The sequence below is a fragment of the Salvelinus alpinus genome, chromosome 30 (genome assembly GCF_045679555.1).
Source record: "Salvelinus alpinus chromosome 30, SLU_Salpinus.1, whole genome shotgun sequence".
Lineage (NCBI taxonomy): Eukaryota > Metazoa > Chordata > Actinopteri > Salmoniformes > Salmonidae > Salvelinus > Salvelinus alpinus.
This window is the reverse complement of record NC_092115.1, coordinates 25,207,945-25,225,786: the sequence shown is the minus strand read 5'-3', so window position 1 is coordinate 25,225,786 and position 17,842 is coordinate 25,207,945. Positions and strand designations below refer to the sequence as shown.

Here is a 17,842-nt window from a genome sequence, read left to right as displayed (position 1 = left end):
CTCATTGTGGAAGATTAGGGTTACTGTATTACTTTATATTAAAGAGATTACGACATCCCTTTTACAAGTATGAGTATTATTGAGCTCTGATGAGAGACTTGTCTCCTTTTAGGACCAGACTGCCGGTAGAAAATACATGACAGTATCAGAGACTCACTATCCTCTTATTCTGTAGTAAAGAGTTCAGTTTGCGAGGAGCTAACCAGCCTGTCCCCCTGCTGCGGCAGACACAGGTGCCTGGCCCCACTCGGCCCTCTGCTGGCTGGCCTCTGCACTGCGGGGGGAGCAGGGTGGAACATGCTTACGGGGCTCATCTGATCACAGCTCCCTTTGCTCCCCGGAAGCTGTGTGGAGGAGCCTAGAGGACTGTGTCCACCAGGGAACAACAAGGGCCAGCTGTTCACTGAGTCTGACCATGAGTCATCATGTCTTTGAGCTCTCACAGTCACAGGCTGACCACTAGGCCTGCAAGTTCTGCCCTTTATTCTCGGTTCTGAGGCAGGGTTGAGGTAGGATCCATGGGTGGTTACTGTACTAGCAGAGGGGACCAGGGGCGGTAGGTAGCTGTCCCTGTCTTGAGCGGTGGTGGTGGGTTCTCTGTTGCAGGGGTGGGAAGCCTCAGAGCTCTGGCTGTGAGTCCTTGGATGTTTATGTTCAGAGGTTAGCTAAATACTTTCACTAGATACTGTAAGTGATGACCTTGGGCTAGATTCTATAAGATCCGCGCTAGCCAACACCCGGGGGTGTGTTAGAGCGCTCAAATCCACAAGCGGCTCCCGGCATTATACCTAAAGCAGAAATTGCCATTGGCTGCACATAGTCGCATTATTAGAAATCCCATGCAGCCTTGTTAACAAATTCAAACATTGGAATGTGATACGTAATCTACACCTCGATTAGGCTGATAGAAATCCTTGTTATTTTGTTGAATGATTTTCAGTTTGAGCGTCATTATCTTTATATACAGTTGAAGTCGGAAGTATATATACACTTATGTTGGAGTCATTAAAACTCGTTTTTCAACCACTCCACAAATTTATTGTAAACAAACTATAGTTTTGGCAAGTCGGTTAGGACATCTACTTGTACATGAAACAAGTAATTTTTCCAACAATTGTTTGCAGACAGATCATTTCACTTATAAATCCCTGTATCACAATTCCAGTGGGCCAGAAGTTTACATTCACTAAGTTGACTGTGCCTTTAAACAGCTTGGAAAATTCCAGAAAATGATGTCATGGCCTTAGAAGCTTCTGATGGGCTAATTGACATAATTTCAGTCAATTGGACGTGTACCTGTGGATGTATTTCAAAGCCTACCTTCAAACTCAGTGCCTCTTTGCTTGACATCATGGGAAAATCAAAAGAAATCAGCCAAATTTGTAGACCTCCACAAGTCAGGTTCATCCTTGGGAGCAATTTTCAAATGCCTGAAGGTACCACGTTCATCTGTACAAACAATAGTACGCAAGTATAAACACCATGGGACCACGCAGCTGTCATACCGCTCAGGAAGGAGACGCGTTCTGTCTCCTAGAGATGAACGTACTTTGGTGCGAAAAGTGCAAATCAATCCCAAAGGACCTTGTGAAGATGCTTGAGGAAACAGGTACAAAAGTATCTTTATCCACAGTAAAACAAGTCCTATATCGACATAACCTGAAAGGCCGCTCAGCAAGGAAGAAGCCACTGCTCCAAAACCGCCATAAAAAAGCCAGACTACGGTTTGCAACTGCACAGGGGGACAAAGATCGTACTTTTTGGAGAAATGTCCTCTGATCTGATGAAACAAAAATATAACTGTTTGGCCATAATGACCATCGTTATGTTTGGAGGAAAAAGGAGGAGGCTTGCAAGCCGAAAAACAGCATCCCAACCGTGAAGCACAGGGGTGGCAGCATCATGTTGTGGGGGTGCTTTGCTGCTGGTGCACTTCACAAAATAAATGGCATCATGAGGAAGGAAAATTATGTGGATATACTGAAGCAACATCTCAAGATATCAGTCAGGAAGTTAAAGCTTGGTCGCAAATGGGTCTTCCAAATGGACAATGACCCCAAGCATACTTCCAAAGTTGTGGCAAAATGGCTTAAGGACAACAATGTCAAGGTATTGGAGTGGCCATCACAAAGCCCTGACCTCAATCCTATAGAAAATTTGTGGGCACAACTGAAAAAGCATATGCGAGCAAGGAGGCCTACAAACCTGACTCAGTTGCACCAGCTCTGTCAGGAGGAATGGGCCTAAATTCACCCAACTTATTGTGGGAAGCTTGTGGAAGTCTACCCGAAACGTTTGATCCAAGTTAAACAATTTAAAGGCAATGCTACCAAATACTAATTGAGTATATGTAAACTTCTGGCCCACTGGGAATGTGATGAAAGAAATAAAAGCTGAAAGAAATCATTCTCTCTACTATTATTCTGACATTTCACATTCTTAAAATAAAGTGGTGATCCCAACTGGCCTAAGATAGGGAATTTTTACTAGGATTAAACGTCAGGAATTGTGAAAAACTGAGTTTAAATGTATTTGGCTAAGGTGTATGTAAACTTCCGACTTCAACTGTATATAGCCTACACTTTCTCATTCTAAACTTTTAACGCCAGTGGGATGGGTGTGGCTTCAAGACAATGACTGCAAGAGGAGCTGCTCACCAATTTGATGACTCCCAACGCAGTTTCCTACCTCCGACACCACCAAAACATCAGCTTTGCAGGTGTCGGCTATCGCTGGTTAGTGCTTGATCTGACTGAATTTCGGCCCTTGTCTGGGAAGTATGCATGTTACCCTTATCAGACAAATAATCAAAGTGACATGCCTTGGGCTTGATAGCAGAAATCCCCTGAAAGCCTGTAAATCCACAGAAGTGGTAAAACAGGTATTTTGGATCTGTTAGAAAGGAGAGCATAGAGCAGGCCTGTTTGAAATAAGCACCAGGATCCAAAGCCCAAGATAACGGAACATTGAGAGGTTACACCTGTTGATGGAGTGATGTAGCTCAATTACCACTCTAAAGTGACATCTATTAACCATAATCTTTTTCACACAATTATTTGTGTGCAATGTTTTTCAATATTTGTAGCGGATGAGAACTTGACAACACTGTAAAAAAGGAGAAGTAAAAAGTATTTTTGCAACAATAAACCACTAGATGGTAGTGAGGATCAATTGATCTGATTTTGTTCCAGATATAGGAGAACATGTCAGTCAGTCATTTATGTCAGATCAATACAAGAAGAAAGAAAAGCAACCAACTGTGTTTTTTAGGAGTTTTTTTTATAGGAAGTGTTTTTTAGGAAGTTTTTTTGGTAAGTGTTTTTTTAGGAAGTGTTCATTGAATAAATGTATGTCGTTCTGTCCTTGTTATTTGTCTATTAATGTTCTGTATTATGTAACGTTTTGTGTTTTGTGTGGAGCCCATGAAGAGTAACTGCTGCTTTAGCAGTAGCTAATGGGGTTCCTAATAAAATACTAACGTCAAAAGACTTAGGACACGTTACCAATTTATTTGCCTGGCTACACAGACTCCTTGCTCTGGCCAAACGCAACACACGTGGGTAAAGTGGTGGTTTGAAAATTGATCATTGGCTTTGATACTCTGATTGGTTAGAGAAGATCCAATCACTAATGACTTTGTTTTGTACAACACCCCTCGTGCCCCTCGCCACCACAAACGGCTTCAATGATGGCATTCTCAGACTAAAGTATGTAGCGAACAACAGATCAGCGGAATAATTTAGTGTGAGTCGTCAGGCTACCAATTTATACCTCCAAAGGGAGCGATAGTCATTGTCAGTGCAGTGTAGTTCACAGGAAACCATTATGGATCGGAGTACAGTCACCTCTATTAACTCTGGGCTCTGATGTTCAGCTGGCTCAATACAGATCAGTTATGTGGACCAGGAAAGTATATTACTGTTAGGTTGCAAAATGCTTTCCCAAAATGTCCACGTTTTTCAGAAATCCCAGTTGGAGGATTCCTGAATTTTCCTGCTTTTTACATCTTGATTCCAGGAATGTTCCAACCAGGATTTCGGGAAAATCTGGGAATGTTGGTAAAGGTATCGTATTTTTCCCACCCTAATACTGTATGACTGTACTGTAACTGTATCACCCACCTGTTACAGTGGGCTCTGGAGCCTCAGTGACATCACGCTGTGTCTGATGTTCCTGTTCTACACTCGCCTGCAAGAAGCGAATCACAGACAAGACAAAACACCACAGAACAGGTCACCTACCTGGAGCCAGCCACTGGTGAGTTGGAGTCATGTACCCCAACGACATAGCTGACAAATGAGAAATAAGGAAGATGGTGGGAGATGGGGGGGGGGGGGGGGGGGGTGTTAAGACGTGAGTGACGAAACGATTCAGCAGCAGCAGTGTTTGTTCCATAAGGATTTGGACTCTCTTTTTACATCTATATCCAGACTCAGGACATAAACCACAGCTCCAACCAACAGGCTCTTTTCTCTGCTGGCAGCCGGGTCATATCTGTCCTGGTTTTACAATACCACTGGTAATGGATGATCATTAGCTAGGAGTCCCACCCACCCACCCACAAGCCCTGCTATTTGCTTTGAGGTATTTACGTAAAGTCTCACTGTCTGCCACTGGCATACCACGGAGCTATGCCTCGTCTCGACTCCCCACTGTGTAGCTAACGGAGGGGTGCCTCGTCTCGACTCCCCACTGTGTAGCTAACGGAGGGGTGCCGAGTGCCTAGCGCCGCCAGCTGATCGTCTTGGTTTTTTGAAATGCAAACAAACAGAAGTGAAGAGTGATCTAGTTACAGAGGAGGGTATTAATTTTAGATGTGAGGTCTGACTGATGGAAGGGTGGTTAGACTATCCTGGCGCAGGCTGCTACCAAGGGAGATGGAATACCAGACTGGGTCTGCATCCCTAATGGCACTCTATTCCCTATGTAGTGCACTACTTTTGACCAGGGTCTATTGGGGGAATAGGGTGATATTTGGGATGGGGACTGGGAGCTACACAGCCCACTGCTTCTCAATGGAGTGTTGACTCAAAACCCAAACTCTGCTTCGCAGAAACGGCTGCTTTTTTACTCTGAAAATAAAACAGCCTATTTTTTCACTGTGGTGCAGTGGTAAAATGATAACTCTCCACACCTCCTTCTCAGTCTATTCTTTCTCCTACTTAAAGCAGTGTTATATGGGCTCTATTTGGGACCATGCCTACTAGTCTACAAACTTCCAAAGCTTGACAATAATGAGATATTGCGGTAATTTAGTCATTACCGTGGACTGCCTGACTGCTAAAATTGCAGATTCCTTTCCTGGTCCACGGCCAAGTCTATGAATTAATTCCAACAACCCCCATTCGAGGAAATGGGACATTATACGTTTCTGGCTGTAATGGGAAATTATTTGAATAATTGTCCTCCACAAGGAAATCTGAGAGGGAATTGTGGATCTCTCTCCGCCAGTTAGTACGTTCATACATTAGTCACACTGTTATATCTCAGCCAAAATGTATTTTGACTAAACTTGCCATAGATATCTGGCATTTACAAAATTACACTGATTGGCCAAATGGCAAACTTTGAAAGGTCACACCTCTCACCCCGTTTCACCTAAAGTCATGAAATTCAGTGCATACTGTAGGTCCCTCTCCTCACAAGGAACACATTTGCGTCAGGGACCCATAAGGTCTGCCATGATGGATTTTCCGCCATTTTGAATTTTGTGAAGAACACTTAAAAAGCTACTTTTCTGGCACCAGATGACCGATCTGCACAAAACTTGACTTGTGGTATCTATGTACAAAGGTCCATAGAGGTCCAGCGCAATATTTTCCAGACTAGTACCAAAAACAATATGGCTGCTATTGACCATGAACATTCACGTGGGCATGGTCTGGCACATAAATGCATATAAATCAGTCCAGGATATTCGTATTGTAACAAAATTCAGTAAACATGTTGCAAACACTGTCAAGACTCAACATGTGCAAGAACATCTATATCGGGGGTGCTATAGTAATCAATACGTTAGTCACATGTGATATCTCAGACACCACTGGCCCGATTTTGACAAAACTTGGATGAATGATGTTGTCACGCCTGCTCCCGCTCTCCCTCTCTGGCGCTCGAGGGCGCCAGGCTGCCCTTCATTACGCACACCTGTCACCATCATTACGCACAGGTGCGCAATATTGGACTCACCTGGACTCCATTACTTTGTTGATTACCCCCTCTATTTCAGTCAGCTCCTCAGTTTGTTCCTGTGTCAGCATTGATGCCATTATTTTTCCCCTGTCCAGACGCTATTCCTGTTCTGTTTCATGTCTGTTGTTTATTAAATGTTTTTTAAACTCCCTGTACCAGCTTCTCGTCTCCAGCGCCAATCCTCACATATGTGTCTTGCCATAGAGATGCATAATTTACAAAATTACACTGATTGGCCCAAGGGTGGGTGCTGCATCATTCGTGGGGGATGACATGTTTACTTTTGCCTTGTTATTTTCCTGTATTTCAGTCTATAATGATCTGTTGTAACAAAGTACTGATGTTTCTACCTTTGACCTGTTCTGCCAGTGTTGAATGTGATGGTTAAAGTTTGATGCCAGACTGAGCTGAGGTCACACTGATAATGTATCTGTGACACTGTGATTCTGTAGCAGCTGAGGTTGTGACTTCCTACAAGTTGGGATGGTGTTTACAGAACATTCAGTGCTATGTGATTAATATAGAAGGGCCTTCTCAGAGGAGGCCATTTTCTTTGCTGAATTCTTGTAATAAACCAGATGGATTTTTGATTGATATTATCTACGACCGCTATCCTTTTTAGTCACCTGAAAATCTCCTTTACACTGGCTAAGAATTTTGCTTCTGTTCATTATGCCTTTGAATTGCACTTTACGTACTACAAAAATGCTGGTAGCAGAAACAGAAACATCCCTAACAGACACTGTGCAATCCCATCCTAGTCCCTACATCTCAGGAGACGTGTCCTGCGTGTCATAGTGGGTTGGAGATGTGTGACATGGCACATAAAAAGATGGCTTCCCCATCTGTTGGGCAGGGAACACCTACATCTGGTGTTCCGTTCTCTCTCCTTCAGTGCCAGAGGAGCACGACAGAGGGGCAGCCAGCCCAGCCCCAGAGTATAGAGACTAGACTACTCAGTACAGTAGGAACTTGGACTGATTGAAAGAGGATCAATCTTGTGCAGCAGTGTGTTTGGCCAGATCCCTGGAAAGACTTAGTGCCTCTGGCCTCAGCAGTAACCTTAGATTGAGGCTTTGCAGACTGGGCGTATACAAGGAATAATATGCAGATTGCCAACAGCGGTTGAAGGCTGAAGGTAATCAGGTCCATCTGAGGGGGGCTTGGTGATGACTGTCCTAGGTCAACATCAGGTCACATTGGTTCTCGCTGTGTTAACCAGGCGGCTGTACGTGTCGGTGGCAGTCAGCTCTTGGCTTTTAGAGGAGCGAAAGGCTTGTTCTCTCTGTGGGGTCTTTCACATATTATATTCTATTTTTCATGGCCTTGTCTATAGCTCAGACCCGAGGTGTAAGCTGTTGAAGGCTTATTTAAGGACATCCCAAAGAAAAAGCTGACAGAGAAGAACTGACCTTTTTACTTCCAAGTCTTCAGTGTATTCTGCATCTCAGTCCAAGCACATAGGGTACTGCAAGTGCAGTATATTTTCTGAGAGCACAGACAACATTTCAACTGGAACAATAGTGTGAATTTCCAAAATAGCAACCTCTCTGGTATTTTGATTGGAATCAAACCCAATTCTTACCTGCAGAAACTGCACTTTCGCATTCTTCAGTCAGAACTGATCTGGTAGTGAGGAGAGAACACCATTTTTAGGTTAAACTCTAAAACCCTTGCATTTCTTGACCTTTTACAAATGATAATAGATTTTAACACCTTTTAGTAAAACTATTAAACTAAAGAAAATTGCATAGTGTTAAACACAAACCAATTCAAATGTATACATAGCATGATATCAAGGTGCAATTTTTCAGGAACTTGGCCAAATGCACAACAGCATGTACTACATCCATATCTATTACACAACTTTTCTTATGGTATTGAGGGAGCCGTGGCCTATTTCTCAGTTATGTAACTATTGTAGACTTAATTCCCTTCTTTCTTTTTTAGAAGCAAAGGAATCTTCTGCATGCTGAGGTCTGGTATTCATTTTCTTACAATGGGGGCTTTTGTTCTGTGCAGGGATGGAGAGGAGAGGGCTGGCTGGCCTCCACCCTCCGCCCTCCATCCCCTCCTACTCTCCCCCAGCTCCCCACCAAGGCAGGCCCAGTGTTTGCAATCCCCTCCAGGCCTGGTTGGGTAGGGAGCTCCAGATGCCTGGCTCTTTCTGCCACAAGGCCAGGGGGAAAGGGAACCAGGTTGGAGGACACAGGCGGGAGAGAGGAGAGCAAGACAGGAGAACAGTGGAGAGGAGAGAGGAATGTCATCTACAGTGAATAGATCCCTGCCCTCTCCTATGACCAGGAGAAGGCAGTGATCTATTCACTGTAGATGACAGGACAGGAATACACTATAATGGAGAGAAGGAGAAAAGAGGAAGGTAGAAAGAGACAAAGCAGGGTGGTATCCTAGTATCGTAAAGCTACCGCCTTTCTCTTTACTGTAATGCCATGTTTGTACAATGATGAGGACATGTCTGGTCTGTCCAAACAGGCAGATTTAGAGAGGGCCAGAGTGGCAGAAGTCTGAAGAGAAATTTGACTCTGCACAGAGGAATGTGTGAAGAGGAAAAGGGGTCCCATTCCCACAGTCCCACAGCTGTATTCATTTCATTACAGCACTTCGCTGACTGTGGCTCACATTTACCCCATGGCTCATGGTCTTTCCTGTCTGAGACTCTTCATGGATGCAGACTAAGGTCTTGCAGTCACATATTCTGCAGAATTTCAACTGGCTGCATTTTATAGGGTGCATTACCTAAACATTAGTCTGTAATTGACATTTTTGGAAATGTTGCTCAGTCACTTACTTGAGGTGGGCCACAACATCATCTATGTGGGTGACATTCAGCTTGTGTCTCACGCCATCAATGTCATCTTGGCTGGTAGTAGAGCTGTCTGAGCTCTGGGAACAGGACCTGTCGGACCAGAAATGCATGTCTAAGGTGCATCCACATGACTAGAAATACACAATGACAATGTATGTTTGCAACTGTCCTTTTCCCTCTTGTGTTGTAGCAGTTGTATTACAGTATGTGAATGTATGTATGTGAATGTACCTCTTAACAGTCAGACTAACCTTTCTGCATGTTGGCTCTGGCTGAATTGTATTCCACTAGAGGGAGGCCTACTATTCACAGTGTCACAACGGTTGTTATGGACACCCAAGGCGTAATTCACCACACTAGGACTGTACCGGAATATGTCTGCATCTCCATCCCTAAAAATCAATAGATACACACAAATAACCCCCAACGTAGTGTGAAGGAGTCAGAGTGGAGGGAATAAGATGACAAAGGAAGGACAGAAATAGTGAGCCAATAATCTGGCCCCCCAGTTTTGACCCGTTGGTGCAACACAAAGTGAGTGTTGTATGTCTGTCAACCCTGACGGGCCGGTCGGCCAGCAGGCCTGTCCTGCTCTCTGAAATCCCCTGTCTTAATCTTAAGACTACCATGCTGAAAATATTAAAGCAGTGGAGCAGAGAGAGAGATGGGGAGAAAGAGAGAGAGATGGGGAGAGAGAGGGAGAGATGGAGAGAGAGATGGGTAGAGTGGACACTCCCATTTAGCTGCACCTGCCGAAACTCTTTTGATCTCCAGGAAAAAGGCTGTTTCAGATGCTGGCCAAGGATGCCCAACCCTTTTTTAAATCACAAAGGGTTGCGTAATTACGGAGAAATACTGCTCAATCCAAGTGGAAAATAGGAAGATAGGCTACTCCCCCATGAAATTAAGGACCGGAAAAGCTTACAGAATGCATCCTCCCTTTTTGGTCAAAGCCAACATCTAGGCTATGGCCTGTTGTGGATAGCTAACTGACCCATATATCAGCAAACTTGATTATCGATGGAATACAAAATACTGACTGTATTGAAGCTTGCAGCTCTTGAGTCCTATGCCTGAGTCTTACACCACAGTGCACAACTTCTGGTGAACAAGACCGTGTGGAGGGTGAGTAGAGGTAAGAATCCCATTTCAGTGGCAGGCTGCTAGTGGAGCTACCGGGTCTAGCTGTAATGACAGGAACAGAGGCTACATTGTGAGGCAGTGTAGTACATATCACTAAGTAGCTTACTCCCAGAGAGAGGAGGAGCCCTGATCTCAGCTAACAAAGATGGCATAGACGCCCGCCGCAACATCAACAACCACACCAGACCATTCAAAAACTCCTCCTGTCCTGGAAGATTGATAAACTACAGATGTAAAATAAGTTACACCACAACCACAGCCACTTTTAACATTTCTCACTTCCCAGCTCCTCCCGCTCCAATTGTTATGCTAGTTCCGTTCAGAGATTTAGGACCTCCTTGGGCCTGTTTTCAGAAAGCCTATTTATTCAGAGTACCTTTACTCAATGGGCATTCAGCGTACCCCCTATTTCTCTCCATAATGGGACAGGTGCGGCTGCACTGAGGACGCCGACCACAAATAACTAAGACAATGGCATGGAGAGAGGACCACACAATGGGACAGGTGATCTGAAAAGTTGCCAACCAGCTCCATTAAATCAGTTCACTTTCAAAGCAAGATTAATCTTAGCTGCTAAAGTCAGACACCCTTGTTCATCAAACCCCTCAGATGTAGGGTATTTAGTCAACTCAACAGTTTCCTGCTTTGGGTAGGATCGATTGATCAAGGATAAAGAGAAAGCTCCAAACCTGGAGCGATATTAAAGGGAAATGATCCAGCAGCTTTGTCCTGAAAGCAGATCAGCTGATTTACAGTGAGGCCCTTAATTTGCTAATCAAAGAGAGGGGGATCATGGAGGATATACACACAGACTATATTCCAAAGGGTACCCTATTCCCTACATAGTGCACTACAGAGCCCTATGGGCCCTGGTCAAATGTAGTGCACTATATAGGGAATAGGGTGCCATTTGGGCCACAAACACAAACACAGGGCAGAGGCAGAGACCAACAGGACCAACCAGCAGGCAGCAGCGTGGTTGGCACTTGGCAGGGGTTCAAAGCAGAACGTAGTATCAGGGATAACATGGTACTGATACCCAAAGTCTTAGCATTACCTTGTTGATTTGTCCACAGGACGTCTGGATGTGCCGACAGAGTTTGTTTGAAGTGGGTTTAAGATGAAATAATTCCTGAATGATACACATTCCTAGACTATTCCTAGTATACCCTTTAATAGTCCCATAGTCTTAGCTAAATCTGATCTGATTTAAAGTAACAATAAAGCTATGAATGACAGTTTTTGTGAGATAGCCACTGCCAATACATTTCTAACTGGTGCATCACATTTATTGGATACAATCTTCAGTGATTTGTGTTTTTCCTGAATGGCAACAAAAACTCCAATTATAGGGGCAGAGTTGAGGCGGAGCTACATTCTTCAGAGCCTCCAACCAGTTGCTGAGGGACGGACACGCCTCCCCTTCAAATAGGTACCTGTAAATTACTGCCTTTTGTCGGACAAACGGGCTCATCCGGATGCAGGCCTAGTGTTGGGTGGGCAGTATAAAAATAGGGCCCCCATTTGGGGGGGGATCTGGGTGATTTGTTGCTTAGGAGATTATGAAACCTCAAATTCTGCCTTGTGCTTTTACCATTAGGACCATAACATTTACAGCCATTTTGGAACCTTACTATCTTCTTAGATCTAATTATTACCAAACCATTTGTAACTGACTGAAAACACAGTAAGCATTTAAAGATATCATTGTTGAAGAAAACTAAAGGTACAAAGTGTGAAACAAGGGTCCTGACCCCTAGGCCCAACCCTTTCCCAGTGGAAATAAAAGTCTGAATGGTTTTACTGGGGTCAGAACATTTATCACCTGGAACTAATAAAAAAAACAGGCAGGGAGGGAGAGACAGGGAGAAGAAGCCTGGTCTGGGAAACGAGATCGACAGACATCCCAACAATGTTGGTCCTCTGATGAATGAAAATGTAAACATATATTTTTTTCTCTCAAAATTCAACCATTAGGCAATCATGGCGTAAGAAGAAGTGTTGGTGTTTGACAATTTGATAAATGCTTTATCAATTCCAAACTGAATAGAAAACTAGAAGAGGAAGGGAAAGGAAAGCCAAAAGGTTTATGGTAGTAGTTTCTTCCAAAACGTTTTATTGTTGCTGATATTCAAACAAGTTGTCACCAATGATTAATAGGCTACGTTGTATTAACATGTTGGTGTTACATAGTTCTTAAGTAACTGCATTGTAATTGCATAGTATTGGCCTATGTCCCAAAATTGCTCCCTATTCCCTACATAGGGCACTACTTTTGATCAGAGCGCTATGGGCCCTGGTCATAAGTAATGGACTCTATAGGGAAAAGAGTTCCATTTGGGACACAGGCATGGAGTTCAGTCATCATACAAGAGTCTTCTCCTCACCTGCCCTCCAAGGCTGCTCTCTCTCTCACGGTCCCCAGCAGCAGTTGGATCTCAGCTTTCAGCAGCTCCTTGATGGCAGGGGGGTCAGCCAGGGGGGAGTGAGGTGTCTTCAGCCTGTTACCCAGTTTATGGCGCACCGTCTGCCAAATCTGCTGCCACATAGTGACCTGGAAGTAGGAAAAATGGGGATACATGGGATAGGACATCAGGAGACAATGCTGTGTAACTTTAGGCTTATAATGAGTGATGAGTCATTATGAATGATGAGATATCAGAAAGACCTGTGAAATGTACATGACATTCAATTGAGACCCTGGCCCATCTTATAATATAAGTGTTCTATTTAATAACGTACCCTGGCCACTGTTGTGCATAGAACTACTGCATGTGTTTTTCACTTGGCTGGTTTCCCCCAACAAGTTTGCACACTACTCTTTAAAAACACTACCTTCAGGGAAAAACTATTAAAGGGACTACTGCTGAAGAAAAAAAAGTGAAAGTATTATGAAACTGTAGCCAGACAAAAACAAAAGTGAAAATGCTTTGAAACTGTAGCCAGCCAGAAGGAAAAAAAGTGAAAGTGTTATGAAACTGTAGCCAGACAGAAGAAAAAAAAGTGAAAGTGCTATGAAACTGTAGCCAGACAGAAGAAAAAAAAGTGAAAGTGCTATGAAACTGTAGCCAGACAGAAGAAAAAAAAGTGAAAGTGCTATGAAACTGTAACCAGACAGAAGGAAAAAAAGTGAAAGTGCTATGAAACTGTAGCCAGACAGAAGGAAAAAAAGTGAAAGTGCTATGAAACTGTAGCCAGACAGAAGGAAAAAAAGTGAAAGTGCTATGAAACTGTAGCCAGACAGAAGGAAAAAAAGTGAAAGTGCTATGAAACTGTAGCGACAGAAGGAAAAAAAGTGAAAGTGCTATGAAACTGTAGCCAGACAGAAGGAAAAAAAGTGAAAGTGCTATGAAACTGTAGCGACAGAAGAAAAAAAAGTGAAAGTGCTATGAAACTGTAGCCAGACAGAAGGAAAAAAAGTGAAAGTGCTATGAAACTGTAGCCAGACAGAAGGAAAAAAAGTGAAAGTGCTATGAAACTGTAACCAGACAGAAGGAAAAAAAGTGAAAGTGCTATGAAACTGTAGCCAGACAGAAGGAAAAAAAGTGAAAGTGTTATGAAACTGTAGCGACAGAAGAAAAAAAAGTGAAAGTGTTATGAAACTGTAGTCAGACATCAACAAATAAAGAGGAAAGAGAAAAAGTCAAGCAAATATTCTGGCTGATGGCAGAGGCACAGCGTTGGTGAAGAAGTTTAAAGTCTGGAGTCTATTAAATTTTTTCTGCACCTGGTCCCTGACATTCAGTGTCTATGCTCCATGGAAAGGCCAGCTTCAAAGCTCACTGCTGTCCAGAGGAGAACGTTTAAACATGGTCGTTCCCTGTGTCTTTCAATCTGGCTGTGCCCTCACATACGCACACACACATACACACACACACGCTACCACACACACACGCACACACACACACTACCACTATGTCTAGCTGAACTCCGGCCAGGCAGCCACACACTGCTTCCCATAAAGCCCCAGCAAGCCATTCTCTATGCAGGTGTTTATGGAGTCAGCCTCCAGGATGCTAACAACAGTAACAAGCTGTTCATTGCTTAATTCATCTCCAAGTGAAACCCATCAGATGACATGGGGAAGGAATTACAGTGTGGTTAACCTGAGTTGTTGACTCATTGTTGTTGTTGTTGTAACTTCACAATGGAGATTGAAGATGTTAAATGTGGAACGTGATAAACATTTGAAATAGGCTAATCTAATAATATATTTTTCAGCTAGCCATCCACAAACCAAACATTGACTTAATCCTATGCAATATCCAGTTGCATAGGCATTACTAATGTCCAGAGAATATATGGTAGCTCAAAGCCACATGGTTTGGCAGAGATCCAAGGAAACGTGCCCGGGCCTCCTCATATCCTGTGTTAAACTTAAAAGGAACTGCTGCAGACAATGGTGACCTAGATGGAGAGAAGGCCAGTCTGGGTAGTATTATTATGATTCTCATCTAGAGATTTAACGCTGAGGGAAAGAATTAATTTACTACAGGGTAGAAAGCAACAACAACAACAAAATACTGAGGGAAATGTAAGGCTGGTTGAGTGAATAGGGCTCACATGCTTTTTTTTACTAGAAGTCCTTGAACTACAGTGTTGGTTAAGGGCTTGTAAGCATGTGACAAATACAACCAGTCGGCGCATAGAAATTATGTCATGTATATGCTCATAATAATCTTATCAACAAGGCATTGTTGGCTCTTAACCCCTAAATTGGCCCATGGGGCACTAAGCTAATTTGAGGGCCTGTGTCATTTTTCTTCTATTACGCAACTATTCCTGGGGTCTCCTTCATTAGATGTTTGTCCTGTAGAGTGTGACTGTATTTACACTACTGAACTGATCTAATATGGACATTTAAAACATTGCCCCTAGCAGAACATAACTGTAGGATGACATCATTGGGGAGAGTTGAGGCTGGAGACCCAGACAGGAAATGAGTGGTTTCATACATATTTATTTTTCCTTTTTGAATATGAACCCTATATTATCTACTTCAATTGAAGTTACTCCTGCATTGCTAATGGGGTTGTAATTCCCTAGCCAGCCTGGTATAATATTACTCATAGCCTCTTGACCTGTTGTATGTTACTTGATAACATTTTCAGACGGAGTAGTTGGCTTCAGAAGAAACCGTTTAAAGCAGTAGGTGGCCCGTGGGCCAAATACGTCCCGTGGGTGATTTTATTTGCCTCTACCCCCCCCCCCCCCCCCCCCCCAGTTTTCTGCGAAAAATAAAAAATTTGAGTTGGTACTGGGCTGTACGCACTACCGGTGATCAGGCCTACAGTACCACCGTTGTGTCATCAGCAAACTTAATGCTGATGTTGGAATCGTGCTTGGCCACGCAGTCATGGGTGAACAGGGAGTACAGGAGGGGACTAAGCACACACCACTGAGGACCCCGATGTTGAAGATCAGCGTGGCCGATGTGTTGTTACCTACCCTTACCACCTGGGGGGCGGTCCGTCAGTAAGTCCAGGATCCAGTTGCAGCGGGAGGTGTTTAGTCCTAGGGTCCTTAGCTTAGTGATGAGCTTTGTGGGCACTATGGTGTTGAACACTGAGCTATAGTCAATGAACAGTATTCTCACATAGGTGTTCCTTTTGTCCAGGCTGGAAAGGGCAGTGTGGAGTGCGATTGAGACCGCATCATCTGTGGATCTGTTGGGGCAGTATGCAAATTGGAGTGGGCCTAAGGTTTCCGGGATGATGGTGATGATGTGAGCCATGACCAGCCTTTCAAAGCACTTCATGGCTACCGATGTGAGTGCTACGGGGGCGGTAGTCATTTAGGCAGGTTACCTTCGCTTTCTTTGTCAAATACTATATCTGTTTGGGATTGTTGCTGTTAATTTGCAGTGTACAAATGATTTATATCTATGTTCCAACCCCCCAACCATCAGCTCAAGAAAAAAATTGTCCCACGGCTAAATGTAATTGGGGACCCCTGGTGTGAAGAAAGTCTCGAGCCACGGTGTGAGTGAGTTGTTTTGGAACAATCTGAGGACCTAGTCTTGAATAGCTGCATGCATAGCCTCACTTAACTAGAGCTCCTTGTGTTTTACACAACATCTCATTCTACATTGTAGAATCTATCTAAAGCTTGCATGTCTTGTTGCGATTACTTGCTGTAATTGTGGCATGTTCACAGTTTAATGTAATCTATTTAAAGTACTAATGCATAACATTTGCCAACTATATAATATTATCTAGTAGTTACTTCTATCTTGAGTTGTTAGGAGAGTTTATTGAGTCAAGGGAACTTACTCAAGTGATTTCCAGTCCACCCTTATTGTTTTGGCCAAATGTAATGTGTCAGCTATTGCTGATTGCTACCTAAAGACAGATATTTGAACAATGCGGGACCATGGTCAGTTATTCCTCCAACATGAACAGCACCCTTAAAGTGACAACCAGAAGTTGAAACAATAACAATGCCCTCACCCACCACTGTTTCGGTAAAAAGCTGAGGGATGGGGATGGATATATGTAACCACTCTCAAATTCAAATTCATAGACAGAGCTATGGATGCAAGGAGTGACCATCCATGATATCAAAAGTATAGATTTAACCATCTTTTAAAGCTATACAGTTTTAACTTACATTTACTTTGTTTGCAAACATTTGATTAAAACAAGTTCATATTCTGGGTTCTAGTGTGGTATGACAGTTGAACTAGCTAAAGTCATATGAGCCATTTAATAATCAATGGATATAGCTAGCTATATCATTCATGTATAAGTTTAAAAATGTATGTAGCAACTGCAGATTGTCCTTTTAAAATGGCTTGGTCCTCACCTCAGTATGAATCTCTGTGTACATGTCAATCAAAGCATCTCCAAACATGCCCCGGATGTCTGGGGGCTCTGGCGCCGGGACTTGCTCCACGATAAGATTCCACACCGAGAGTGGGCATTCGGATTCTTCCATGAAGACACCTAGGAGTTTAAACGGTCTAACAGAGGGGAGAATTGAAACTAGTCATTCACATATGTCTGGTCTAGAAGTAATTTGCTTCATAATAATAATTTGCCGGTTTTGCCAGCAGTAGCAGAAGAGTGCTCGTCGTGGGTTGTCTGTCTCATTTGGCTACTGTAGATAGCTAAGTCAGTTAACGTTAGCTATCTAGTTAGTTGTTAGATAGCATCTCAGTAACATTAATTGAATAATTTCATGCACATTATATTTGTGCTTAAATTTTACATTTTAAAACTTGAGAGAAATGTGAGCTAACCTGCTAGTTAGTAAATCAAAGACTAAAATGTAAACTTACCTTGTTGTTGCTTCCTGTATCCAGTGTAAACATTCTTGTATCCAAGGCAGACATATCGCGAAATCAGTATCCCTCCACCACTGCTTAGAATAAACTATTTCTGGTGTAAATAAAATGTTCAATAGTTTAATTTTGTCCCCTGGAAAATCCATGGGAACATTATTTCAGCTTCATATTATAGTATACAGTTTTATTGTTGTACTTTGTTATTGCATAAACCTGGTTGAATACAAAGTCAAACCAGATGTATTTTTTATAATAACCACACATTAATATCTTATTTCATACAAAGGAACGATAACAAAAAGAGAGCAATGTTAGTTAATCTTATCTCAAATGCAGTTTAAATATTGTGTCTAGCTAACGAATATCAGTAGCCATAGTTATTTATGTAGGGGAAA

General features: G+C 43.0%; 1 protein-coding gene across 1 annotated transcript; it reads right to left on the bottom strand.

The window, feature by feature from the left end:
* Nucleotides 1-198: 198 nt before the first annotated feature.
* On the bottom strand, nt 199-17,165 carry LOC139559999 (coiled-coil domain-containing protein 24-like). The gene is made up of 5 exons (XM_071376509.1): nt 16,967-17,165; nt 12,550-12,716; nt 9,271-9,411; nt 9,002-9,109; nt 199-274 (listed from the first exon to the last, which is right to left on the bottom strand). The coding sequence occupies exons 1-5, from the start codon at nt 17,096-17,098 to the stop codon at nt 199-201; spliced, it is 624 nt and encodes a 207-aa protein (XP_071232610.1). The 5' UTR covers nt 17,099-17,165.
* Nucleotides 17,166-17,842: the final 677 nt, after the last annotated feature.

Excerpts from the sequence above, each read along its gene's own strand:
- LOC139559999 (XM_071376509.1), bottom strand. The coding sequence starts at position 17,098 with ATGGAAGAATCCGAATGCCCACTCTCGGTGTGGAATCTTATCGTGGAG. Across the intron at positions 12,717-16,966 it reads ACACAGAGATTCATACTGAG|GTCACTATGTGGCAGCAGAT; the intron begins GTGAGGACCAAG and ends TCCTACTTCCAG. Across the intron at positions 9,110-9,270 it reads CAGAGCCAACATGCAGAAAG|GTCCTGTTCCCAGAGCTCAG; the intron begins GTTAGTCTGACT and ends CTGGTCCGACAG.